This window comes from Malurus melanocephalus, unplaced genomic scaffold (genome assembly GCF_030028575.1).
Source record: "Malurus melanocephalus ecotype Western Australia unplaced genomic scaffold, MMel_1.1 scaffold_42, whole genome shotgun sequence".
Taxonomy (NCBI): domain Eukaryota; kingdom Metazoa; phylum Chordata; class Aves; order Passeriformes; family Maluridae; genus Malurus; species Malurus melanocephalus.
In genome coordinates, this window is record NW_026623274.1 from 2,679,669 (window position 1) to 2,707,531 (window position 27,863).

At 50.3% G+C, this 27,863-nt stretch overlaps 2 protein-coding genes across 2 annotated transcripts in view; one reads left to right on the forward strand and one right to left on the reverse strand.

The window, feature by feature from the left end:
• IGFBP2 (insulin like growth factor binding protein 2) overlaps nt 1-1,888 on the forward strand; it is a 55,161-nt gene extending 53,273 nt beyond the window's left edge. Inside the window, exon 5 of the mRNA XM_057364810.1 lies at nt 6-1,888. Coding sequence (XP_057220793.1) covers nt 6-173 — 168 coding nt within the window. The 3' untranslated portion in view covers nt 174-1,888. The remainder of the gene's footprint in view (nt 1-5) is intronic.
• A 2,349-nt stretch (nt 1,889-4,237) lies between these two features.
• Nucleotides 4,238-27,863, reverse strand: IGFBP5 (insulin like growth factor binding protein 5). The gene is made up of 4 exons (XM_057364793.1): nt 26,551-27,863; nt 9,060-9,286; nt 8,791-8,910; nt 4,238-8,402 (listed from the first exon to the last, which is right to left on the reverse strand). Exons 1-4 carry the CDS (start codon nt 26,879-26,881, stop codon nt 8,271-8,273), a joined length of 810 nt encoding a protein of 269 aa, XP_057220776.1. The 5' UTR covers nt 26,882-27,863; the 3' UTR covers nt 4,238-8,270.

Genomic DNA, 27,863 nt, shown 5'->3' on the forward strand with positions numbered 1-27,863 from the left:
CGCAGTGCAAGATGTCAGTGAATGGGCAGCGTGGCGAGTGCTGGTGTGTGGACCCCATCCACGGGAAGGTGATCCAGGGTGCACCCACYATCCGCGGGGACCCCGAGTGCCACCTCTTCTACACAGCCCATGAGCAGGAGGACCGGGGAGCACACGCCCTGCGGAGCCAGTAGACAGATGTGATCCTGCTGGCTGCAGGTGGCTCACYGTGGCCCCAATGCTGGATTTTACATGGGTTTCAGCATGTCTCTTTAGGCTCTGGAAGAGACTGGGGTTGGGTTCTGTGTGCTGCCTTCCTTCCTCAGCTGCCTGGTTCCTGGGGAGGGGAGGGATAATGGGAGGGGAAAGGTGGTGGGGGGTTTGCAAGGAGAAGGGACTGCTTTCTTAGTCTTTCACCCAACATAAACCAGAGAACTGGTCTTTTTTTGCTCCTCGCCCTGCAGCCCTGCCCTCCCTGCTGCTTCGCGGCATCTTTCTGCACCCTCCAGCACAGAGTGCCGTGTGCTCCCTGACCCCTCCCAAGGGACAAAACCCCTTGCTGTGGGTGGGAGAGGGTAAAAAAAATGAAAGAGCCCAGCCTTTCCCCCTCTTTTTCTCTCTTCCCCAAGACCAAAGACTGTAAATACTGTCACCTGCCTCTTGCATCCTGCCACTCCCCTGTGCCCCAGCCCAGCCATCGGTCCTGGCATGGGATGCGATGTGGGAGAGAGGGAAGGAAGAAAGAAAGCCCCCCAGCTTCCCAGCTGGAACATACCACCACAGCTGGGATATGTTCCCCAAGGAGGCAGCAGTGAGGGAAAGGGCTAAAGGTGGGATATCTATCACCCTGCCCCCTAACAACATCCTGGGTGCTTCCTTCCCTGGTACTAGGGCACAACCAACTCCACAGGTCCAGGAGCATGGGACCTTTGGGTGACAGCAAAGTTAAATGCTTGTTCCTGCAGGGGATTAGAAGGGCTTTTGCACAGTATTTTTTAGGATCAGCTTTGCTGAGGGAGCTAAAATGAACTTGCAGAGGCTGGGTGGAAGGATGCCTGTGTAGATTTAGGATAACAAGCCAGGGAATGTCTCTCTTTCTCTCATTCATTTTTTCTTTATTTCTAGATAGGAAAAAAAATAAATATCTAAAACCTGCGTTCCCAAGCAGCTGCCGTTGTCCCTCCATTTTTGCTTGGGACGGAAGTGAGCATCTGTTATTCAGCACATAACTTTTTCTTTTTGTAAGTAAATTACAGTATATATCTTGCTTTGTAAAGACCCCTCACACACACACAGAGTCCTCTGCCCACATACACTTTTGTATAGATGAAATCCAAGTGATTCCAGGTGCTCTGAGAGGTTTTGTGCTGGACATGCTGAGGAAAGATGTCTCTGCTGTTAATTCACCTGTTGATTTCTTTCTGTACAGAATACACTGATGCTGAGAATAAATAACTTCCCCATTGCCTAAGCAAGGAGATTTTATTATTTTCTTCCTTTTTTTTTTTTTTTTTTTTTTAATATGGATATCCTTTTTAGAACAATTGCAAAAACCCTCTCCTTAGAGTAAAAGTCTTGGGCTTTCCTTAAATGGTTTGTTGTTTCTTGTCCCGTTTCTTGGACCCACGTTTCAGGTCCCAAGAGTGAAGGGCACACGTGGGCTATGTAAATTAAGGCCCTCATGAGTTTGCAGGGGTTTGGACATGGCAGTGGGGGAGACAGGGAAGAAGCCCCTTTGGAAAGTTGAGGGTGGGCATATGTGGATGTGTATGAATGGGAGCACGTGAAAGAAGAAGAAAACACACCTCCATGCAAAACCAAGTAACTGTAAAAATGATGCTACCTGTTTTCTGTAAACATCTGAGGGTGTTCTGCTTTTTCATATAAAACTTGCACATGCTGGCTCTCATCTGCAGTTTGTACTTTGTTTTGTTTAGAAATAGGGAAGTTTTTGTAGGTATTTGCCTTTTTCGGTAAAGCTGAGCTACATAAAGTTGGAATAAATAGAATGCCAGAAAATTTAACTTACCCCTTTACAGTGCTCACAGGACATGTTTCTTTGCCTGATGCATCACATGCAAATTTGTCCCTGTTCTTTTGTCCATGCCTGAGAGGCAATAATGGGAGTTGAACTTTTCATTGTTACTGACCCCGGTTGTGTGAGCAGGGAGGAACTGGGAAGGTACAGGGTCTCTGTGTGAGCACAGTTTGGCTGAGCTGCTCCACTCATGGGGCTGTGGAAGAGAGGTCCTGCACCCTCTCCCAGGGTGAGAATTGCTGCCAGAGGGCAGTGCTTGGTGTTTGGGCAGTACAACAGAGGCTAATAATAATATTAATACTAATATCCTCCCCCCCAACTGCATTCGATTAAAATTGCAGCATTGTGTTGGCCCCAAGATCCAGCATCCAGGTGGCTGTGGCTTCCCTTTGGCTGGTGGTGAGGAAACTATGGGGGCAGGGAGCAAATGGGGCTGCAGGGGAGGGGAAAGAGAACAGGCACGATGTGGGGTGAGATGTAAGCTGAAGAATATGGGAAAAGGAGCAAAATRAATATCCTGTTTTGTGCCTTTTGGGGGGAGCTGAAGGTGGCTCAGGTGATGCTGTGGGTGGGAGGTCAAGTAGCAGGGTGGGGCACAAGGGTGCTCCAAGCCAGGTGCTGCCCCTAGAGGGCTGGAGGTGACACAGATGCCCAAGCCCAGAGCCCAGCAGTGCCTGGGACCACCCTCCTGTCCAAGGGCTGGAGGGGAACAAACTGGAGCTGCGATGCCTTCCACTAGACCGGACTCCTCCAAGCGCTATCTGACCTGGCCTTGAACACTCCTGTGGTTGGAGTATCCACAACCTCTGTGCRGACTTTTCCAATGCCTCACCACCCTCACAGTGGAGAATTTCTTCCTAGTATTTTTAGTATATAAATTTGTGTAACAGTACAATATAAACGATATTTAATATAAAGGATATAATTAGTGTAAGAATGTATGACCATATCGGTGTGCAGCCGTAGCTACTTACACAGTGTCTACAGCTCCAGCTGGCCTTGCGATGGGATTTATTAGCCCGTAGCTGAAGGCGGGGGACACAGCAGTCACTTTTTGTATGGAAAGCTCGATTTCAGGCCGGTTTGGGGCTGCAAGCGGCAGCGACGCGGGCCCTGAGGGGAAGGCGGGCAGGGGCGTGGCGCCGCCTGCTGGCGGCTGTGGCTCCGCGCGGCTCCTGCCCCGGCGCTGCCCGTGAGGGACGGCTCAGCAGGGCGGGGTGGCCGTGGGGGACGGAGTGTCCGTGAGGGGACAGGGGGGCTGTGCCAGCCCCATGTGCTGCAAAAGGGGCACGGGGTGCGTGTTAGCGCAGCCCTGGCAACCCACAGTCCTCGGTGTAGGGGCAAAGGGGCAAATGTGCCTCTCACCCGGCTGTGGGCACATGGGGACATGCTGGCAGGTGAATGGAGGGGTGGAGGGTGACAGGAGGAGGGAGATCAGGGGACGAGTGGGTGTGTGAAGGGTGATGGCTGCCTGGGCGGTGGGGCAGGGTAGGTCCAGCACTGGGGAGGGCAGTGGGATGAGCCACCAAGAGCTACCACAAAGTGTTTGAGGACCACGGCCTGGCTGGGCTGGGCAGCTCCATGGATGATCCTGAACAATGGGACACTGGGGCAAATCTTCCAGCAGCCCCAAGGGATCTGAGGCTCAAATAGCACATCTGATTCTAAGCTGTGGAGCTAAGTTTGAGATAGCATTTAGGGGCTGAATGTCTCTGGTTGTCAGGTGCCAACCAAACGGAGAGTGTGTGCTGTGCCTCACTGCCACATCCACGCAAAGGAAATTCTGAAAAAACAAAAAGGTAGCTCTGCTTTCAGGAAGCTGTAAAGTAAAACTTGAAACTTTTACCACTCACCTAKCAGACTACTCTAGTATGAAAAGCTCCCCTAAAGCATTGCCACCATTTTACCCCATGCCCTTTAGCTCCCTGAGCAGCCCTGTGGAGCTGGCTGAGCCCCCCAAGAGACCCAACACAGGTGGCCATGGGATGCTTGGAGCTGGAGCAGCTCGCTGGCAGGCCCCAGCACACAGATGCTCCACGAGGGTCAGGCAAAGGCTAACTGAATGCATAACTTTATTAAATAAATGCTTTGTCATGAGAAAAGACAAAGATCAAAGAGTAACATAAATTATAAGTTGAATAAATAGTATACAGCAATCTTCACTTTTTAATAAAATGTGAGATTTTTTTTTTAAGTACAAAATGCTAAACAGAGCATTAAGCTCTTCTTCCATTGTCAGTTTTTCAMAAACTGCTTTTTTTTTTTTTTCCCACCAGTAAGATTATGAGTATTTCTTGTTTACTGGAAAAAAAACAAAACAACAAAACCAAAACGAAACAACAGAGCTACCGTATGTATGTAAAGCTATAAAAAGCTACCGTAAAATGTGTAGTGAGTATTGCTTAAAGATAAAAACCAGGCAGGAAACTCGGAATCTGGTGTGTTTTAACAACTGTGTTACAACGGTGGGTAACGTGCACGGTGACGTCTGTCCCGGTGGCAGTGGTGGGGTCTGGTGGGCTGGGGAGGGGGCCACAGCAGGCAGGGCTCCTAGCCAGGGCCAGGACAGCGGTCTGGAAGCGAGGTGAACTGACAGTTTTTTAAATATACAATGCTCCATTTGGGGGGAAAAAAATCAACAACAAAAAGAAACCAAACCAACAGCAAAAAACAATTTTCATGGGGAAGGTGGAGAAAAAGGGAAGGGGGGAGAGAGCGGAGAAATAGTGCAAAATGCTCTTGTACTAGTGGTTTTCGAAGTCCACTGCAGTACAGACAAGGGGTAGCCCAGCCACTGAGTGCCACTCCCCAGGCAGATGTGGTGGAAGGGCTGTCCTGAGCCATCCTTGTCCTCTCCTTCCCAGCTCGCATCCTCGATACCCATGTGGGCTTGGCACAAATACTGTAGCCAGAGACCCCTGAGCCTCACAACCCACCAATGCACAAATTGCCAGCATCTCCTGGTGTGCCTCAACCCTCACCAGCTTCCAAATCTGCCCCTTTTGATTCTCTCACCCTAAATGCAAAAGGGTGCTGCTGGGTGCTGAGAATGGGAGCATCTCCTCACCCAGAGGGTGACCAACTCCTCCTCAAGTTACTCTCATTCCCAGCCTGACCCAGGCTYCAACCCCAGTCCTAAATATTAGTGCAGCCTGCAAACAGCCTCGTCCTGCTGGGGATCCTTGAGAGAGTGGGCAGCTGGGGTGGGGTGAGGGGTCACGGTGCCTTATCCTGGGAGCTGAGGTGATCTGGGGGGCAAGGGTGTTGCAACCCAAGTGTCCATCATCCTCCCCCCATGTTTGTGGGGACAGAACGGGCAATGCCATCATAGCATGGGATGTTCAGGGGTAAGGGAGGCTCTGTGGGGTGGATTTTGGTACTTGGCTCCCTGGGCCAAGCAGACTTTCTTTGTAGGGAAAGGACAGAGYACTGCACTGTCTCTGTCCCAGTGTCTGTGATGGCCTCATCGTGACACCGCCATGGGGCCCTGTGAGCTAACGCTCACCCTGCAAAAGCATCCTCCCCAAAAGGCAAGGTTYGTGGGATCTGCTGCCCTCTGCCTGCTCCCATCCCACCCCGGGGGGCAAATCTCCTTTCTCTGCAGCCAAAGGCTTTCAAGTTTTGGGAAATTAAACAACAAAACAAACAAAAAAGCAAGAAAGAGGAAGAAAGAAGGAAGGGTGGGTCTTGGGAAAGGTGGTACTGGCCTATAACAGTCAGGAGTTTTTGCACAGGGATCAGCAAGCGGACAGTGTCAAGAATGGTAACCCRTGGCCCATGGGATTAGTACAAGCTCCTTCTCCTCCTCCTGCTGTCTCCACCCCATTTTTCTCCCCACTTGCATCCCAGCATTAACCCACCACTCTGGTTAAAGCAACTCTGCTCCATCAGCCCTGCAGAGCCTGGACGGGTCCCTCTCTCAGCCCCTGCCATGCTCCCCTCCAGCAACAAGAGGGTTATCCCTCTCCAACAGGCTTCTTTGGGAGCGGATCTACATTTGGTGGCACACTTCCTTCTTTTCAGCACGGGAAGGTGCTTTGTCCCCAGGCTGAAATGTGTTCCGCTGGGTCTCCATGGAAGTCCATCCGCAAAACTCGCCCCACTGTCACTTGGAGGGAAATAACYGCAGGTGTGCAGTCCTGGCCTCCATCAGGGTAAGCATCCTGGTGGGGGACCCATGGGCTGCTTAGGACAGTGATGTCATCTTGTGGGAGGCTATGAGGGCTCCCAWCCTGTGATGGGCAAGAAGCCTTCACCAGAACCCTTTAGTGCTGAATCCCTCAAGTCCCATCCCCACTGGTGGSGTCCCGGTGGTGCTGTGGACCTCTGTTTTTCTCTGCCCAGGTCCAGGAAGCTCAAAGGGCATTTGGGGATGCAGGAACCTTCCCCCTGAGATCAGCTGTGTCCTTTGGCCGGTGCTAGCTGCCAGCTCCAGCCGTGGCAGTAGGATGTGGTTCCCAGTGGGTGTGTTTGCCCATCACAGCACCCAGACCCCACAGCTCCCTTTCCTTTTTTTCCTTTCCTTCGCTGTAGGATCTCCTCCCAGCACYAACATCGTGGAGACCCTTGTCAAGGATAAGCAAGAGGCAACAGTCCCAAAATCAAATGCAAACATTAAAAACAACAATTGAGTCAGGAAGGCAGCCGAGGGCTGTCCCAGCATGCCTGAGGCAGTGGGTCTCCATGATGCGGTGGCTGCCGTCATTCAACAAGGAGCTGGGTCCCAGGTTAAAGGCAAGGGCCCATCACAGGATCTTACTGCAGGGTGGTGGGAATCAGCTGTGGCAACATGAGCGGTATCCTCAGTGTAAAAGGATGGAAACTGGCATTTTCCTATCCATTGGGAAAGCTATGAACCAACCTTAGCACAAAACCACGATGAAACAAAGTGGAGGTTTGGGTTTTTTTTTTTTTTTTCCCCTGGAGCAAACCACATTTTTGGCTGTGAAAAAAAAAGAATTAAAAATCTCCATAGTTGGTCGTCTTTGTGGTGGCAAAGGGTGGTGCAGAGTTTTGGCCCTGATTCCCCTGTCCCTATGTAGGGATGCTTCAGTCTGGACAGTGATGCAGCCCTCATTGTTGATGGGGCCCTGATTCCACAGGCACCGATGCTCCTCCATAACTCTAATCCTGTGCTTAATCCAGCACATCATCCAGCATGTTTTTGGGAGGGGCAGCATATCCCCCTGACTACATATTACATTGAAACCTCCGGATTGCAGGTTTCAAGGTGAAGTGTTGCAAGGAGGAAAAGCCATGTCAATGCACACACACACTCATACACGTGCATGCAGGTGATGAATGCTTTCACACCTGGATGGACAACAGTCAGAGTCCTGCTTGTCCAAGAAGATTTCTGACCTTCCATTCAAGAAGAAGTGGACAGGGAAGAATGTGTTTCCTTTTTGGATGATTTTTTTTGAAGTCCACAGATATTTTCTGGGGGTATTTTTGCAGGATCTGTGTTTCCCTCCCCAGCTCATCTCCAGACACAAAGCCAACAGTCCCATGCCTCCTCCCTTGTTGAAATCTGCCTAGATTGGGGCAGTCATTTGATATAGAAATCAAATCAGCTCAAGAGAGTCCCAGCAACATGGGGAGGACACTCCACAGTACTGCAAGGGGAACGCTGGTGGCCGCAAGATTTCCTCTCAAGACCCTTCAGGAATCAACTAGCTAACACGAAAAAAATATAAAAATAAAAAATGAACCTGCCCAAAACCCGTACTGGAAAATCACCGACTCGGAGAGCTTCCTACATCAGGGTGACCTCTGCTTGTGGCAGAGGGGCACAGGCTGTGTTGGGGAGAGGTGCAGGACGACATAGTGGCCATGGCTGGTTTGTCTCTGGCTCTATCCTTTCCTTGCTGAGTCCTTGTTGTCAAAAGGCTATTGTAGATTCCGAGTCCTCAGTTTCTTCAGGGTTTATTTTTCTCTCTTCTCTTTTTTCTTTTCTCTTTTTTCTTTTCTCTTTTCATCTCTTTTTTTCATTTTCTTTTTTCTTTTCTCTTTTTTCTTTTCTCTTTTTTCTTTCTTTTCTCTCTTTTTACTTTTCCTTTCCTTACTTGTCTTTTTTCTTTCTTTCCCTTTCTGTTTTTTTCATTTTCCTTCCTTTCTCTTTTTTCTTTTCCTTTCTTTTTTCGTCTTACATGAGATGAAAGGAATCGGAGTCCTGGGGCATGGGGAGGTGCGGAGGGGAGGGTGGAAGGGAGTCTGGATAGATAGTGATGGGGCGGAGGGGGGGGATGCGGCTTCACTCCACGTTGCTGCTGTCRAACGCGTGGCACTGCAGGTCTCCACTCAGGTAGTCAGTCCCTGGCAGCTTCATGCCGTACTTGTCCACACACCAACACAACCCACGCTTCCGGCCTCGGGAGGGCTTGCACTGGGGAGACACCCAAGAGCAGAGATCAGGAGCTGGCCACCAGACACCGGGTGGCTCCCTCCTTGGGGATCAGGCCTTGTCCCTTTCACACCAGCAATGCAATCCCCTGGGTAGGATCTGTCTCCTGCTCTCTGCTTTCACGCATCCCCATCCCTGCTGCTACCCCAGCCCAGGGCTCTCTTACTTTTCCCCATCCCGCACCGGCTCCTTCAGGATGCTTTCTTGGGGCCAGATAGCACTCGGAGCCATTGGCAAGGCCGCCCATCACCAAATGTGTCTGGAGATGGCTTGCAGCAACATCCCCACTAACCCAGCAGAGGAAATACCTCCATCCTTCCCACCCAGGGCAGCAACAGAGAAAAGCCTTCATGGGTGGGGAACATTTTACCTGCTTCCTCTTGTAGAAGCCCTTGCGGTCACAGTTGGGGAGGTGGACAGCACGGGGGACCATCCGCTGGCTGCTCTTTAGCTCCTGCAGGGACGCCTCCATCTGCCTGCGGCACGGGCCCTACAAGTGGGGAGATCAAGTGTGAGAAGAGGAGCACCTCACAAAACCTTCCAGCTGCAGAAGCCCCAGCTCCTCCCCCTACACGGCACCCATTTCCCAGAGGTAAAAGCTCTCCCACAGTCCCATGGAGGGAAGGTGAAGGCACCCACCAGCTCAAACTCCTGTCGGAGCTCAGGCATGACAACACGWGGATGAGCCGTGTTCTCAGCTATGTTCACGAACTTGGCCAGGGTCATCTTCTTCCTGCGGTCCTTCTTCAGGGCTTCAGCCTTGAGCTCAGAGAGGCGCCCGTGCTTGGGCCGGTAGGCCTTGGGCGGGTAGGTCTCCTCTGTCATCTCCGACGTGGTCGGCTCCTCATGCTCTCGGGACTCCCGTTCTGGAAGGGAAGGGGTACCAAACTGTCAGGTCTCCAGGAGCTAGTGGAGCTTGCTTTTGCACAGMCAGCCTCCTCCCCAGCCCCAGAGATCTTTGCAGCAGGCAGGATGAAAGCAAATAAGCAAAGAAATCCCCTGCCCAGCTGCTGCCTACAGCCATGGCTTTATCCCACTGTGGGGGACTTCACAAGGTTGTTGTGTGACCCCTGCGCTCAGGACAGGAAGGTGTCTGARGGCGTGGAGGAGTCAGAGGTCTAGGTCTGGGTTTCTACATACAAGGGAATTGTATGTTTTTGTGGGAAAAGACCAGTGTAAGATCATTCTACCCCCAGAAAGGGCGAGATGACACATAAATGAGGCAGAGAAGCCCCTCCTTATCCATRCTGAGATTAATAAGTGACAAATTCATACTTCATCCCGCCTTGAGAAAGCAAGAGCAAAAGCCAGGAATGCTTGAAGAGGAGCCAACTCCAAAGCCAAGGTCAATCACACAGCACAGGCACCATGTGGCTGGGCAGGCACTTCAGCAGTGATACCAAAGATGTGGCTGACAAGTGCTGGGATCTTCAGGGTCCTCAGCCTGCAGCCCCACTCATGGGACCAAACCAGCTCCTATCTGCTGGCACACACCAAACAGCCAGCAAAGCCAAGGGGAACACTGCCAAGCGGTGCTGCCTGACTGCCACTGATGGTGCTGACAACAAAAAGGGACCATATTTAGGTTCTGTTCATGGCACTTGTCTTCTTGTAGAATCCCCAGCATAACCTCTGCTGGCAGGTTGCAGTTAGGAACCCTGTGCAGTTATATATAGGAGCAAGCTGGTGACAGTCTAAACTTAGATGACTTGTGACATTTAGTACAACCACCAGAGTGCAAAAGGGTTATTTCTTGACTAAATTTGAATACAGTTTAAAGTTCCTGAGGTTCCCAGTCTCCTGATCCCTGGATCCCAGCAGTCTGGCACTGATGACAAGTCTGTGCTGGGACCAGCAAGTGACCATGAGGCAATTCACTGSAGCAGAAGGAAAAGCATCAGAGCAGCTGAAATCTGTCCCTGAACAGCATCTCCTGCAACTTCTATGCCAGTGAACCCAGCTCATCCCCTCCTACAGGAGTGAAAAAGGCTCAGGATTAAAATAAAAGCACTTATACGCCCCCAACAAGGCAAACAGGATTCTCCCTGCAGACCGACTGCTTCCTGAAGCCCAGATGCAGCACCAGGAGGGAGAAGAGGATGCCATTGCTGCCCAGGGATGCCTGAGGATGCCCAGCAGGGGGGACAGAGGAGATGCTCAGTGGCAGATGGCAGCGCCAGACTGTCACACACATCTCAGATGGGGGGTCTGGAGGTGACTGAGCGGACAGGCTGGTCTCTGGGTGCCCAGGCCAGCCACAGGAACCAGTCTCCTATTCCTCCTTGTCAAGATGAACTTGCACTCTCCCAGCAAAAAATGGGAAGTTTCTCACGGCCACTTATTTATTGAAGTGGCCCTTTGTGTATTTTCCATTTCCACAAGAACAGCACTGGATCAGCATCTCCAACTTGATAYCCTCCTAAGTGCCCAGACCAATATAAATAACCTGCTAACCATCCCCAGGATGGGATTTTGCCCCATGATGCTCATATGCTTGGGGTTTTATTCCTTGCTGYAGGATTCAACTGCCTGCACAGATCAGGACTCCTCTATTCTGAGAGGATGATAGACAGGGGACACACAAGAGATTGAGTAAACTGGGAATTGCTCCCCAGAGAATGAAACAATACAAGATGCAGCAGAAGTGCATCCTTTGCCTCAAGGTCTGAAAGAAGACAGTCTGCAGTGACTAAGCCCAAACAGCTGCACTCTGTCCCAGGAATCCCCTCGGGCATCCTCACCCTGGGGAAGGCACTCCCAGGGTATCTCCCTGGGCTGCCCTACAGTAATAAGGGAAGGGAGGCTTCACACTGGTGCTGGAAACCCCCCACTAACACAAGAGGGGCACAGCTCATTACTTGTGCAATAACAGGTAAGTGAGGCACATATTCTTAGGGCAATCCTAACAAATAAAAAMAAATAACGAAGGGCACAAGCAGCAAGGATTTAGTCAGAAAAACAGTAAGGGGTGTCCAATCCCCAGGACTAGCTGTGCAATGGGTGTTTGCAGCAGCTCAGAGTGCTCACATGGTCAGCAGCTTTACCCACTGCAAGCACCTTGTCCCTCCTCTCCCTGCAAGCTACCAGCAAGTGAGCTGGGGACTAATGTGGAGCCCTTACAGCAAGGGGAAATGTGAGCCGTTGGAGCCCTGTGCTCTTGCAGACAACTGATGTGTACTAAAAGCTGCCCAGCTCCCAACCCGAGTCCAGTGCTTTCTGGACCTGGAACTGATCCTCTTCACTCTCCCTGACATCTTTGTGTTCCCCCTCAAGTGGAAACATGTGCTTGGGATGGCAGTGATGAAACTCCTTCATCTGTGACTCAGCAGCAGTGTTCAGTTTGATGTTTGTACCCCAGTGATAACTCCATGGATGCATTGAAGGGATTCCTTTTCTCCACCCTCTAATGTTTTTTACTACCTAATTTCCTTCAGCAACAAGGCTGACGCAGTCCCTTCTAATAAGCCAATTTTGACAAACTGAAGGGCAGAGGTCTCTGACACAGAAACTCTTGACAAGCTCTGGGCAGCTGGTGAGGGGCCTGCCCGGTGCCAAGAGGGAAAGGCAGAACCAGGGCATGCAGCACCCATGCAGGCCCTCCCTTCTCTTCAGGGCTGACCCATCCACATCGACCTGCAGCTGCCCACTGCAGCCAGGACCAGACAGTCATGTCAGCTCCTGCACCTGCCTGCCCATCTGCACCCACCAGATCATTCATTAACCTCTCTCTGCCCCAGACTGGCTCAYGGCAGGCAGCATTGGCACTGCTGTGCCTCCGTGCCTGAGGAGATGCTGGCAGGAGCAACACCCAGTTTCCCAAAATGAGCCCTACTCGTGTCTGAGACTCAGGAAGGAGGCTGGAGTTTCTCCTCCCTCACTGTCAGGTTCTGGCCTGCCACACAGCCCCTTCCTGCCTACTCYCACCCACCTGCCAGCCTGGCGGCTGTCTGCAGGGGCAGAGCTGCCTCTCTGTGGGCATAGGGCATGGGCAGGAGGGCCCTGCTCAGTGTCCCCAGATGAAGGACAGTGGGAAGCAGGAGATGGGTGGCTTGCACAGCTCCATTCCTTCTCTCCACAACTCAAGAGATCACCTCTCAGTAGAGGTCCCAAGCTTGCTGGCCCAGAAAAATGACACTGTTGGCTAAGCTAAGGATGCCTGGCTAGCCTGCAGGAGGCTGTAGCCACCTCAAAAGGGATGTTGACCCTACAGCCAAGGCAGGACACTTAGCTCAGAGCCACCCCACGGCTTCATGTCTGGTCTGATGTGCTGGTGCTGAGAGAAAGATGGGCAAGCATCTGGAAGGGCTCTTGACCCAGGCCAGGTCAAAAGGACTGTGCTGTTGATGTCCACCTAATCCATGAGCCCTGGGAGGTAGAAAATACCCACAGCAGAGTGTGGGCTGTGTCTTCTGCCATGTCTTCCCACTCCAGGCTAGTCAGAGGAAGCTCCCTAACAGGAGCCACTTCCAACTGTTCCCTGCAGAAGGGAAGGGGCGTAGAAAAATACCAGGCACTGTTTCTGGGAAGCCACAAATTGCTCCTGTCTGGCTGCCTGCTGTCCTCCACAGATAGCACCCAAAGCAGACTACACATCATCCTGCCCCAGATCAAAACCCAGCCTGGAGCTCCTGGACTTCAGAAACTTTGGACCCATGTGAGGTCCCAATAAGGTGGTGGATGCATTCACATGGCGGAGCGGAGTGTGTGGGAACACTGCATCCTTTTCTGCTGGCAGTACAGTGTGGAGCCCGAAGCTTTTTCCAAATGGCTGGAAGGCTCAAATTTTTGTAACACATTTTCATTGGTTCTGGCAGAAAGGGTCTATTGACTGTTGCTCCTAATGATCCGTGCTTATTACAGCCACAGCCCACTGCTAGAGGACTTACTGTCCTGTTCAACACCACCCCCAAAAGCCACATGCACCTAAGAAGTACATGCACAACCACAGCACAACCCTGTTAAACAGCCCTCTTGATTATTATCCTGATCATTGTTATTTACAGCATAGGCACTCATATAATACACCATGTAAGCAGGAAGGTGTTGGAGAAGGACTTAATGGGGATCTCAGTTAAACCTCTGGCACAGGAACAAAACAAATGTCACTGGTGGAGAGCTTGAAAATTTGCCCAGCCCTTCCTCTGGCCCCAAATTCAGCCATCTCTGTTCTGAAGAGCTCATTGCAAATGGGGCTTACACAGGAATTCTGTTCTTAGGTACCTAGCTGGTAAAAACACTGAGTATTTAACTCAGCTGCCTTATCCRCTTCCTGCCACTCCATAGGAGGGGACACGCTTAATCTACGCCAAAACTTCCTCGTCTGGGCAGGCAAGTTCTTCCCTGACCTGGACTTGCATCTGTGGCCACTCTGGGAAAATAAAAATTCCTCCTTCCTGGTCAGCACACAGAGACAGCCACTATGTTTGAATTCTCAAGATGCAGGCAGGTAAAGGATAATGCAGGCAGCGAAGGGATGCAAAGTGAGGAGTATCATCTCATCTTGCACCCTTTGGCAGCTGGAGAGCACAACTGAACAAAAGCATTCCTGAGCTCCCCAGAGGCCACCAGAGTCAGCCCAGGCAGAAGCCCAGGAGCTTTCACCCGCCTAAGGAAGAGCTCCTTTACATTCCTGCAGCAGGCACAGCCCCTGGCGTGGCAGCGACCGGCCTCCAGCCCCACAGGGGTGGTCAGTGGAGCAGCCCAGGCGTTGTGCCCAGGCTGGGGTCACTGCTGAGACCACCGCCCTGGTGAGGTCAGGCAGTGAGCTCAGGCAGCCGCCCAGCCTGAGGCCATCTGGCACCCACTGGAGGAGGAGCAGCCAGGGCTGGGGATGGAGGCTCCAGCCAGTCCCTTCACTAGCCCAGGGTGTTGGCTGCCGGAGAGCCAGTTGCAATGTGCCTTGGACTCTGAACGAACTTTTGTTCTTTGGTGGAGTCTTGGCATCAGGCCGGTGCAGTCTATCTGGTAGGGATTGGCGAGGGAGCGTGCTGGTAATGCTTGCAGGTGATGAGAGGCTCAGAGGAGACACCACAAACCAAAGAGGATAGAAAAACAGCAGCCATGCTGGGACTGCCACCCTGCTGCCCACAAGTCTCAGTGATGTGCCACAGACACTTAAATCTATGTCATGTAACAGCCAAATGCTAACCCTGAGGTGTCCTGGATGGCTAAACTCCATGTGTAAGTCATTGCAGAGATGCTGCACCCTCCAAATTGTGACCAACCCCATCATTTGGCTTGGGTGTTGATTTTAGGGTGGAACAACATATCTCTGGAAATTCCAGTCTCTTCTCCTGTGATTCTGAAGGCCATAGGCCTCCAGAGGTCTGAAGKTCAGAGAGATAACTCCCACCACCTCTTCAGTGTTGGTCCCCTTGCAGCCTGTGATGTAGTTCTCACAGGCCAAGCTGTTTTGCAGGCACAGGAGTAGTAGTAAGAAAACACAGACCCTATTTCCTTCCCTGGGAATTAGGAACTTCAAGAGCTGCCAAAGGCAGCAAAACACTTCTGTGATTTGCAGACTGGGGAGACCGGGGAAGAAGTCTCTAGCAGTCAAAGAACTGTGAAGTGCTCCCAGAAACACCCACTCTGCCCTGCCATGCCCAGTCACCTACCAAAGACGTGATCAGAATGCAAACAGGCCATGGCTCAAAAGCCACACAAGCTTCTGGAAGAGGAAGCACTGGGGTATTTCAGTATCTTATGTCCCTGTGGTAGAAGTTGATGAGACTTCACTCCCTTGTTCCACTGAGACACCTTTTAAGGGAAGGATATGGATCAATAAGGCCACACTCAGAGAACAGATGRAAAAGCATCCAGAGGGTTGGCTTTGAAGACTAGGACTTATCTGTATTTTATTAAGCCAAGAATCAGGAGGATGCTTGGGAACAGCTCAGGAATACCTGAAGWGCCTCAGAGTGCAGGCACTGATGGCAGATGGATGCGCTATTCTGTGGTCTTTTTTTTTTTAAAGTTATTGTTTGGGCTTTGCTGAACTAGCCTGGAAGATCAGCTCTTTCTCAGGTGATTAATGTCTCCTCAGCAGAAACCTGCGGATGCAGATTCTGCTGTATCAGCCAGGGCTCACCTGCAGAGCGTGAATATCAGGTGCTTGGGCTGCCCCCAGGTTCACACAGGATTCATGGGAAAGGGAGATCATCATCCTGATGACCTTGATGTCCTCATACAGAGCTGGATGGGGGAGAAATGCAGCTCGGCATGTGGGAAAGGAGCTCTCAAGGGAACCAGCTCATGTTTTGGTCTGCTCTGGAAGTGCAGCACCTATCTGTAAAAATTGATCTCTGGGTCAGCACCACTTCTCCGCAGTGCCAGCAAATGCCGTGGAGGTGGGAGAGGTGCAGCTATGGGAACAGGAAGGCTCTGTGTTGCTATGTGCCAAATGGCTACCCTTCCTTTCCTGAGCTACCCTTCCTTGCTGCAGTCACAAAATAAAACCGTCTGGGAGAAACTCTGTAGAGCAAGGAGAAAAGCAGATTTGGATAGGGGGAGCTCCATGATGGAAGCTCCTTCCCCACATGTTGCTAGTTGTCAGTTCAGCAGTCTCCAAGCACCCATGTTGTACTGAAAGAGCCAAGCTTGGGCACCAGCTSGTGGGCTAGACTGGTGCTGCTTTGAGATGTAAAAGCAAAGACTGGGGCTCACCAGGAGGTGCTCTCTTTGTCTCTTTCTCTCCAAGGAGTTCCCAAAACTGTTTACAATCAGTTCTCCATGCAGGTATGGGAGTTTGCAACGCACATACAAGACASACCAAGACCAGGTGAGGGTCTGAGCCAGCTGGCAGCATAGCCAGATACTCTGGGCTCTCATGACAATAATTTGTGTACAAGAGAGAMCCCAAAATGTCTAGCCAGTAAAAGAATTGGGAAACTTTCCAGAGTTTCCACCTCCAGTAAGATGATGAACACCCATCCATTTCAATTAAATGATGCTGATGTGCACCATCTTGCAAAATTGCAGGCACTCTGTTGCTAGATAGGTGCTTGTATTAGCCTGACATTTCCTGAACAAAATTGTGTTCAGAGAACTGAACTGGCAAGTGGAAAAGAAGGAAGTACTGCAGGATTAGATTTATATCAAGAAACTCCTGTTGCTGATGCACTGATGATAGGAAGATAAAACATATTTCCTTCACATCATCTGGAAACTGCAGATGTTCCCAATTCCATATCCTGAAACTGCAGAAGAACCTGAGAGCTGAATTATGACCCACAGAAATGTAAATAAATCATCTTTCAATATCAGAGTGACCAAAACATATTTTTCCTTCCTGGAAAGGATGAAATAATTCAGCCTTTCTCAGTCTTGCATATTTTCCAATAAATCCACSCTAGTGGCAGATTTCCTTGCTTGCAATAAAGGAGGCAAAGCCCACACCAAGCTGCCAAGAAACTAAAAGCAGAAAAGAGCAAAGAAGGAAAACGCAGAGAAGATTGCACGACAGTCTCTGCCTAACTGACAACAAAGGTGTGGAAAATCTGGATTACCTCCTGACTGGCGTCACTGAATTGTTTACCAGCAGTTTCTCCATAGGCCTTATCTGTGGCAAAAGRTGAGAACACACCTGCTTTAAGGTTTTCTGAATGAAAATAAAACGTTTGTTTTGATCATCTGGCCACCGGAGATGACCTGGAAAAACTGTTGCTGTGCCTGTAGAAATGAAGGAAGTGTGATGGGTTGGAAGAGAACCCTAATAGTGTCCATCAAGTGTCATTACTGTATGGGAAAGAAGCAGGTAGGGGGACTTATTTGGATGTAGACAGCTGAACATCAGCAGTGGAGGAAGTGCAACTAGCCCTCTTGGACTGTGTGGGGTTGTCTTTCAAACTCAGATGAAGACTGCTATCAACACACCTGAGACATCAAGAAACCTGGATGTAAAAGCAGGTCCTGCCAGGATGTTGTTGCTCTTTTGATTTCCGAAACCCAAATATTACAAATCATAGTAGAGTCAGGTGCTAAGAAGGCCACAGAAGCTGACTCATAACTAAAAGAGTGYTACCATTAGCTATCAAGAGCTGGGATGTCAGTGGGGATATTTTATCTTTTTACCTTAGGAACAGTGCAAAAGTAAGAGAAAAATCCTGTATTAAAGGAGAGGAACCTGAGAAAAGGATATCTTACCAAAAACGCAGTTCACTACAGGTTATACCAAGGTCTCTGGCCTGCTTATGGATGAAGGCAGCCTTTGCCTTTTGGACAGGGTTTTGAATGTGATTTAGTTTCATGTTGAGCAGAAGTTTTATCAATTGTCTACTGGAACTGAATCCAGGAAATGCTGCTCCTGCTAGACGCTGGTGGTTGCCATCCTAAGATGTGTCCCCACAGATGGTTACTGAGGGTCTCTGTTGGCTCAACACCAGTCAGGAACTGGAAGAGCCAAGAAAGCCAAAMCCTTTGCTCACCCCAAAGAGAGAGGAAAAGGTGCATCAAGGTGGAGTGTGGAGATGCACCTGTGTCAGGTGCTGGACAAGAACTGGTACAACACCAAAAGCATTTCAGGTGTACAGCAGTGATTGGAAACTCCAGCCTAGCCTGGATTAACTTCTAGGCCTTCACCCTCACTTTCAGAGCTTTGCCTTMAACCAGATGGAAAAGCTGTGTGAGATCATCCATTGCTCATCTCTGTGTCAGCACCAATGACACATCATCACATGTACTGTCCATCCTGACTATACCACCTCTAAGGGATGAGATTTCCAACCTCTGTCCTCAGGACTTCCTTATTTCTCAATGGCTCTTTCTCTCAGAAAGCCTTTGCCTGCAGTAGGCTTGTCTGTTATTTAATCTCTCAATCCACCTAAGTAGGAAACAAAAAAGTACCAGAAGCTTGACATTCACATTCTGACAATACTGACAGGGAGAAATTTGCCCAAGCGTGATCCTAATGGATGACTCTTGCCTCTCTTGGCCATTTTCCATCCTGTACTTCTGCATATACTAAGCAATTTCTTTTGGTCCAATACAATGCAAACATGCTTTTGAATGTTAAAAAAATATCATGGGTCTCTTGATGGAGGAAAGGGTGCAGACCTCCATTTTGGGGTCTGAAATTCCATGAAAGACAACTGATCGCCCTTTGCCACAGGTCTGAAGCCTTTCTGGAATGATAAAATCCTTCTTGCACGTTGTTGTTTCTCCTGCAACCTCAGGCCACCACTCCTTTCACAAAACCAAATAAATGGACACTAAAATGGTTATGAAATGATGCAGTAAAATTTCACCCACATCTGMTATTTCATCATGAAAGAAGGACTCATGAGTGAAATCAATGACTGTATGTCACTTTGTATTTAGTTATAATTAAAATATATTAAGACAGATATGTAGCTGTGGCAGCRCCATAATTGATGGCTGGACAGGTATAAGACATACAATTCTTCCCTAGTAAAACTTTCCTTCCTTTCCAGCATCTCCTTTAAATTAAGTGAAAGCCAGGTTCCATAGTTTTCACTGGCTTATTTAATTACAGATTTTCAACATTAGCCTAACACATAACATCTGATTTCTTAAGCATGAATAATAAATGGCTTTGATGATTTAATTGTCTTCTGATGACTCCCATCTGTATTTGAAAAATAAAATATTTCTACTGTTTTTCTACAAMAACAATGATGAATATTGGCCAACTCTGCCCTCAAAGTTACCTTTCAGAAACATTCTTCTGTTTAGCTAGGCAATCATTTCCTTAAGTATCTGTAAGGATTATCTTCTTGCCCTTAAATAGCAACCAGACAAGTWATCTCCATCAACATAACAATTATCTCCATCAGCAAGGCAGCTGTGTCCATCCAACAAGCAAACAAACCAAACTGCAACAACAGCCCTCGGGGCTCGAAGCTGCAAACAGCTCTCCAACCCTACCARAGCTAACAGCCTTTGCTTTAGCCCCACAGCTCTTCAAGGACTGAGGCAGCTGGTTCCCATGGAGGGGAGAAGAGCCCAAAAGCCTTTGATTCTCTGGCCCTAGAGGAAAAGTACTCAGCATCTTGCAGGATCAGGCTAACAGGGAACAGTGTGCCAGTTTGCTGTGGGAGATATTGTCCCCTCCATTCTCAAATTCTGCCTGGAAGAGACAGTACCACTGGGGTGGAGTTCCAGTGAAAAATGATGGGAATATCAGAGGGGTCTGGARAGTAAGGGCAATAGTGAGAGCAAGGCTTTGTGCATGCACACACAAGAAATGCCCACTGACTTCATAAGCATAAATGTAACGTGCCTCCTCAAAGTTTAACCTGTTGACCAGTCTCTCTCTCCCACTTGCCCTGGAAACACCATAAACAAACAGAAGGACTTAAGAAAACACGCTGAAAAATGGATTCCTTGAGAGCAAATTTGCTCACATCTAATCACCAAGTATCCCAAATTTCTGCAAACACGTTATGCTGGCTCCTGCTGGGATTAACTTCAAGCAATGGATTGACATGAACACTAAGGGGTCCCCTCAGATCACTGGCATCAAAGAGCCACCTCAAAAACAACATCTTGCTGAGAGTTGCCTTRGCTACACAGCTGAAGGAACAGAGTGTCTTATGAGGACTGAGTGGTAAGGGGATGGGGGATGTCACCAAATGTGACAGGACCCTTCCAGGACGACCTGAGGCATGAGTCATGAACCATGCCAAGTGATCTTAAACAGGACAGCCCCAGGATCCAGGAGCACTGGCACAACTGCTGCCCCTCCCCATGTCCCACAGGCAGCCCTATGTACCCTGGGGACACCCGGAGTGGGGGTCTCACTGGATCCAGCGGGCCTGGTCTTGGGGGATTCCRGCACTGGGGGTCAGGTATCCCTCTCCTTGTCACCAGCAGGTCAAAAATGCTTTTGGCTATTCCTGTCCTTACAATAAACAGATAATATCTTTTTTCCTCTTAAAAAAAACTCATTTTAAATGACTAGGTGGTTATCAGGCTGGCTGCCAGTGAGTTCATACATGCCAAAGATGATCTTTGGATCATCTCTGATCTCTGTATGCACCACATCTTTGGGTCCTGTTGCTTTCGCTGCTCAGTGCTGGAGGTTGCTTCTCCTGCCCTCAGCTGCTGCATCTCAGCAAATGTGTCATCTTTTCCCAGTTCAGTTCTTCTTTCACACTTTCCCAAAGGCCAGCTGCTACTGCCTGGGCACAGACAAGTTTGCAGGATCCCAGAGACCTCAGTGCTCCCAGCACCACCTCCTCCAGCTACAACACTGAACACCACTCTCCTGGCACCAGATGGACTGGCTGTCCTCTGCAAGTCACAACTTCTCCATAYCTTCACTGTGGAGAATTTGCTTGACATGGGAAAATCTGCCCTCAAGAAATCTCTCAGTGTATTATCTCAGTCTGGCCAGAAAACACAACCCACCTCCAAGCAAAGGGGGTGAGTTYAGATCCACACAGCTGGCTGAGAGGAGGATAGATGTTGCATCTATCTCCTTCCTTATCTTCCATTGTTTGATATGCTCACCTGGTGYATTTCATTTCTGAGCCCTCAGTGGGAGGATAAGGTAGGCTGATCTGTATGCCAATATCTGATCTTGATGGCAAAATACCAATGTGCCAGTCATAACCAGAACCCCTGCATCCTAAGAGAGGTTTGTGTGCGCTGCCTGGAAACCAGTCTGCCTCCAGAGACAAGAATGCTCCGTGTGTGTGCTTGCACACRTTAAATGTTTGTGCAGGCGTGTGTGGGCGTGTGAACACGAGTACATGTGTGTGTATGCTCACACACACATCTTCTCTGTGCATATTAATCCTGCTACTTGGCGGCCCACGAGGGGCAGGTGTGCTCCGGCCAAATTCTCCGCTTGTCGGGCCTTGAATTTGCGCTACTAAGTGCTTGGAAAAAAAAAAAAAAAAAAAAAAAAAAAAAAAAAAAAAAAAAAAAAAAAAAAAAAAAAAAAAAAAAATAAAGGAAAAAAAAAAAAAAAAAAGAGGCAGGATTTGCAGTGCCATGGGCACTTTTATCTGCCCTGTGTGTTAGCACAGGAAAAGAGCTACAACTGTTCTTAGCAGCTCACTCCGCTGAGCAGAGGACAGCAAGCCCCGGAGGGACTGAGGTTCCCGCCACCCTTCCCAGGCTGCTCCCAGGCTTTTCCATTTGCATGAAGAGTTTTGGAAAACGCTGCTGCTGTAACAGCTCCCGCAGCTGCTCCTGCATCTGCGGCTCTTTGGGCCCGGGGCGAGCAGAGCTTGCAGCGGTCGTTAGGAGGAAGCAGAGCACCGCGCTCCGTGTGCGGCAGCGCCGGGTGCCGCCTCTCCGCCTCTTCCTCCCCCTCTGCCCTGACACGCGTGCCAAACTAAGCTACAAAAGACACTGGGGGATGTCTCTGAAGCTGGCACAGGAGGTACCCAATCTTCCCTACCCTGGCTTCTGTCAAGCCTGAGGGGACACCCYGCAGTCAGGCAAACGCTTCCAGTCGCACATGACTGTGCTCATGTCACTGACGTGCCAAAGGCGCGACGATCATCTGGGCACAGGACGCTGCTGCTGCTGCTGAAGTATCGACACAAGGAGGCACAATGGCCTCCTCCAGCATCCCTCAAGTTTGCMGAGGCTCCCGTTTGAAACCAGCCCCTGTTCCCCGCTGTGGTGGCGCAAGCTCTGTAGGGCTCCCCGCACTGACCTGGAGCGGGTCCAGGGCTGTGTGGAAGGTCGGGGCCAGCTCTATCACTCATGCACGCACGCACGCACGCACAGAGCCACGTCTTTTCTCCGGTGAACTCTGCTGGCACTCGGCAGGAATTTCATTTGGATCGACTACTTAATATTCTCCCTCCTTCCTTAGAAACCAGGCTGCTRAAAAATCCTTCCAGCCAAGGCCCCTCCTTTCCTGTTTGAACCACCCCATCCCTTCCTCCCCCAGACASACACACACCACAGAAACCCAGCTCTCTTGCTCGCACCTGATGGATTTCACTTTTTTTTTGTTTTTGAAAATATATTGTTGTTGAAACTCCAGATCAAAAGAAAAATGGAGATTTTCCTGTTTTGTATCTGAGGTTTTGCAGGCCTGTTGATACTAGCTTTCACCTTGACAGCTCGGAGCTGCTTTCGCACAATGGACCTGCCGCTCGCACCAGCCGGGTCCCTCCCAGAGTGACACATGTGCACAAGCCAGCGCATCCCCAGCGCCCTGCTCCCATGACCCCTGCCCTAACCCTCACCCTTACCCCGGGCCTCAGCATGAAGCTGCCCACCTGGAGCTCACCACATCCCCTYTGCTCACCCCTGAAGCCCTGCACCTCCAAATGTAGAGCAGGCAGGTATGGGAAGGGGGAATGGGGTGTGGGGAATATGCTGGGGAGCAATAAAAGACAGCACCAAACACAAGCCACAGGAAATTTGGGCTGGGCAGCATTCCTCCTCCTTTCAGCTGACGCAGCAAAGATGATTTTCTTAGGGCTAATTCTGCAAACCCCCACCCCTTTCCCCTCCTGGTTATCGTTGGCTCACGGTTTCATGAGGAAACTTGCCAAGTCTTGCTCGCTTTCTAGAAAGAGAGCAGGAATGCGAGAGAAGGAAATATTTGACAACCTTTGTTTTTCCATGAGCCTTTTTAGGGCAACAGGCTCCAATCTGTGCCCTCCGCTCCCCAGTGCTCAGCCTGACCTTGCTGTCTCAGCAGGAGGAAGTCTGGCAGGAGCACAGGGGAGAAAAATGGAAAGACGTGGTACATTTCAAAGGAAACCTAAACAAAACAGAGAAAACCCAGAATCCTGTAGCCTGTGCCATAAATGAAGCTCATTCATGTTTTTTTTTTTTTTTTTAACCAGGAACAGTCAATTGCAGACGTGATGTTTGGCTTTCAGTAAAGGACAGTGTTTGACTGTTGTGGCAGGAAGGACTACAAGAGACCATCCTGTCAGTAGCTACATATCCATCTACTTAAAACAAGCCCTGCCAAGGCTCTTTAATCCCACACTTGCTTTCATTTCAGACCTCTCAACAAACCAGAAGCACATTCTGCTCTTTATCTCTAGCATTCCTCAGTACCACTGTGCTCAGCATACATATGAGGAAACTGAGGCATGGTACCCATGAGCATCTTGTCCCCAGGCAAGACATCTGCTCTACAGGAGAGCTAAGCCCAGCCTCCCAGGCTCTGGCTCTTGCARTACTGTTTGATGCATTTCCACCTTGTCCATAAGAAGGAAAGCATCTGCAGTTTTAAACTTGGCCAGCTCGAGGGCAGAAATAGATAGAAATGCAGTTTGATCTAGTCCTCACCACTGTCACATAGTTTATTATGCMGAGTGCTGATTTTTTCTCAGCAGCTTGCAGCTGAGGGCCAATTTTGGTCATTGATAGATGGGAGGACCAGGCCAGCTTCCCCAGTGCACAGTCCCTGTGCTGCTGGCCAAACTGGCAGAGGCCAGAAAGTTCAAGTCAAACTTCATTTCGTTTCTTGCCCTGTTGCTTAGAAACACGCCTATGAAAATATACTTTGTTCTCACACACTACCAGTCGAATGCCAAGTGACTTTCTTCCCCCCTCTCCCGTCCTCAGGAATTCCTGATTTATTTTTTATTTCTTTTTTGCAATTGCACAAATCTCAAGAGGAGCCTGCTGGTCTCCTGTGGCTTCTTGCAGCAGCATTTCCAGTCCAGGCTCATCTGCTGTCTGTGAACAAAACCTGTCAAAAAGAGGCCCCTGCGGCACTCAGGGAGTCCAAACTGGAAGTGCAGGTAGTGCCAGGGGCTTGGTTTGCAAGACAAACCTGCCACCGCTTTCCTGTCCCTCTCCTTGTTCATTCAACGGATGTTCCTCATCCCAAGAAAATCAAAAGCAATGGAATTACAAGGGAGCCGGCGAAAGTTTTCACACAAAGCACCTGCTAAAGGACCAGTTTCTTTGGGAGGTGTGAGGCAGGTGAAACTGAAGGAGGCTCATGCCAACCACCAAAGCTTTTTCAGGTGTCCCTATGGGGCACCCTCAGCACAGGCACAAGGATGGGCCCTGCTGTCCTGCTGGTTTCAGCAGCATGGCTTTGCCATCCCGACCACACTGCCTGCCCCTGGCCGAACACACACATGTGCAGAGTAAATAAACACGGGGATGACGCGCTCYGGGATATTTCACATATCTCCGCTGACAGAGGTTACTGTGCAGCTTCCTGGGCTCCACGGCAGGAACGTGGCTCCTGGCCTCACCCTCTGCTCCCTGTGCAGGTTGGCTCTCAACCCTCATCCTTTCCAGCTTCCCCTCAAAAAACCAAGCTCAGCTTTGCTGTTTCTGGCTGATTAAAGGGAGTTTGGACATCTGATGTCATTCGAGGGAGGGGGGAAGTTATTAAACACAGAATTTGGTTTTGCTCTGAAGGATGGAGTGTAGCAACACAACCACTGCCTGCAAGCAGCAAAGGGGAAAAATAATAAAAGCATCAAGATTTATTAGGTGCTAGAAAGGAGAAACGGATTCCCAGTGCATGGGTATAAGCAGATGCTTGCTAACAAGTAGAAATGACTTTTCATGGACAAAAAAAAGTGAGGGTTTCTGTTCGTTTGTTTTTTTTTGTTTTTTTTTTCGCCAAGTGGTCCCCCGGACATACAAGACACCCGTCCTACCTCCCCTTCACACCGTGATAGAAATACAGATGTGTCTGGAGGAATATAGGGAATGTGTCCTCACACAAGTTAAAGGGAAGAAAAAGCCAAAGCCAGAAATGGGAGCAAAATGAGTGCCAAAATGAAGGAGCACTTTCTTTCATGCTTTTGTCACGTGCAAGGTGCAAACATTTCAGAAGCTTGGCCTTGCGCTGGTGCTGCTGTGCTCTCCTTCATGCTTGATTTTAACCTGTTCTTTCCCGTTATTAGCCACACCACCATTAATTTTTTGCGAACGCACATCCCGTCCCTAATGCACCTGCTCTCTTCACCACCCTGGGCTTAAACCCATCACCCAACAAAGATGTTCAGCAGCTGGCACACAGGAAGAGCAGGCTGTAGTGATTCCAAGGAGGAMGTGTGAGGCAGAGCAACAACCCTGGGGGTGGCTGAGGACTTTGGGAATGGGACGGTTCTAAGGAGATAGCCTGCTCTCTTCTGTACTTCAATCTACAGAGATCAGCTTGGGCCCCAGAGCAAGGTGGGGGATATGGTGATAGAAAGGCGTCAGGAAGATCGTTGAAGACAGTGATGCAGGAAAGATGTAAAGGATGCAACTGGAGAAGGACTGGAATGCAGCTGTGACTAAGAGCGTGCATCTAGGAAGTGGGGAAAAAAAAACCCTTTCCACTGGAGATGGGACAATCAAGAGGCAAGGGTGGGGGAGGCTGTGMGATGATGCAACAGGAGGTTTGACCAGAGCTCAGATGGAAAGAGGGATGGGAAAAGTAGCAGGGGGCAGGAAGAACAGTTAGGGGGATGGAAGAGTACCCACAAAGATGGAAAAGCAACTGTGGGTGTGGGTGGAAATCAGCTAGAAAGATGTGAAAGTAGCTGGAAAGGAGGARAAGCAACAGTGGGGTTAAAGAGCACACAGGGGAAGTGGTGGTGGTGGARAAGCAGACAGAAAAGATGGAAAAGYAACCGGTGGCTTGGAAAAGCTGCTCGTGGAGGGGGTGGGGARGAGAAATAATGGGGAAATAGCTAGAAAGATGAACAGCAGGCAGAGAGAGTAATTGTGTGAGAGAAAGAGAAGAATCAGGCAGAAAGACAGAAAAGTAGCCACAAAGATGGAAAAGCAGCTGGTGGTGGTGCAGGGGAATGGAAGAGCCGGGAAGGCAAAAAAGCACACGGCGGGGGAGGGGGCTGGAAGCGCAGGGGGGGAGGGTGGGGATGGAAAACCGGGCGGAAAGATGGAAAAGTAGCCGGGAAGGCGGAGAGGCAAGCGGGGGCATGGAACAGCACCTGGGAAGACGGAAAAGCAACCGGCGGGATGGGAAAGCAGCGGCGGGGGCAGGGAAGAGCAGCCAGTGGGAGGGAGCAAAAAAGCAAGCGGAAAGATGGAAAGGGAGCCGGAAAGACGGAAAAGCAAGCGGAGGGTCATGRAAGAGCACCCGGAACGAGGGAAAACGCAGCCGGGAGCTGGCGGTGAGGTGGAAAAAGCAGGCAGAAAGATGGAAAAGGAGCCTGCAAGGCGGATAAGCATCCGGGAGAGCTGCGGATGGAGGATCGGGGTCACTCACCGGCCTTGGCTTGCTCGCGGTAGCTCTTCTCGCTGAGGCAGACGGCGGTGCCGTGGAGCAGGGCGTGCAGCGGCTTCTCCTCGCCCTGGCGCGGGAGGCAGCGCAGCCCGCGGGCGCAGCGCTCGGTGTAGACGCCGCAGGGCTGCCCGGCGGGCAGGGCACAGGTGAGGCAGCAGCCGCAGCCCGGCTCCTTCACCAGCTCGCAGCCCAGCGGCGGCGGCGGGCAGAGCGACAGCGCCTTGGCATCGCAGGGCTCGCACTGCACGAAGGAGCCCAGGCACCGCGACAGCCCCGGGCAGGCGCCCAGCAGCACCAGGAGCCGCAGCAGCATCGCGGCGGGGATGCTGCGGGACGGGGCGCGGGGGGCTGCCGGGAGCGGGCGGCGCTGGCTTTCCGCTTGCCCCTTCAGGGGCAAAAAGAAAAAAAARAARRAAAAAAAAAGTAAAGAATTTTAAAAAATAAAATTCAAAAAGAAAAGCGCAGCCCCTGCTTGCAGGCGCCCCACTCTGGGGTGTATTCTCGGGGTGCGAGACCTCCTGCTTTTCTTTTGGCGTTGGGAGAGGGGGGACGTCTAGATTTCCTTTTTTTGGGGGTCTTTTTTYCCCCCCGTTTCTCCTTTCAGCTTTTTCTCGCTTCGAAAGGGGGAATTCGCACCGCGATCCGCGGGAGCGCAAAAAAAGAGGGAGGGAAGTAGGGGGGAAAGGGAGCGAAGCCTGCAGGGGTTGCACAGCCTACAGGTTGCAGAGGGGGAGGCGTGGGGGAGCAGGGGGGTTCGGGGAGGTGGGACGGCGATTTCACACACGCACGCACACACTCACACACACTCTTCCCAAAGGGCTGGGAGGAGGCAGGTTGGGAAGGGAGCAAAGTTCCTTGAAAACCAGTGTCCTGCTAATAATGCATCAAAGCAGTAAAGAAGAGTGGAAAAAAAAAAAAACAAAAAAAAAAACCAAAACCGCAGGAGAAGGAAGAGGGGCTGCAAAGGTCCCCTCCCCTCTCTCTTCTTCTGCAGGAGAAAAAGTCTCTCCCGACGCAGCGAGCTGCTGGGAAGCTTGGTATGAAGCAAAGTTGTGTTTCGATCGGCTCTGTTCAACTCTCCCGCTTTCCTCTTCCAAGATTTGCAAAGAAAAAAAAAAAAGACCAAAAGATTTAAAAAAAAAAAGTTTGCTGCAAAGTTGGAGTGTTTTGTTGCAAAGTCTGTAGAGGAGCGGTAAAAAATCAGGGAGAAGGGAAAAAAAAGGAAAAAAAATCCACTTTGTAGATCTCCCAACACTTTTCCCCTGGAGAAGTTTCTAAAGAGACTGAATACTGCA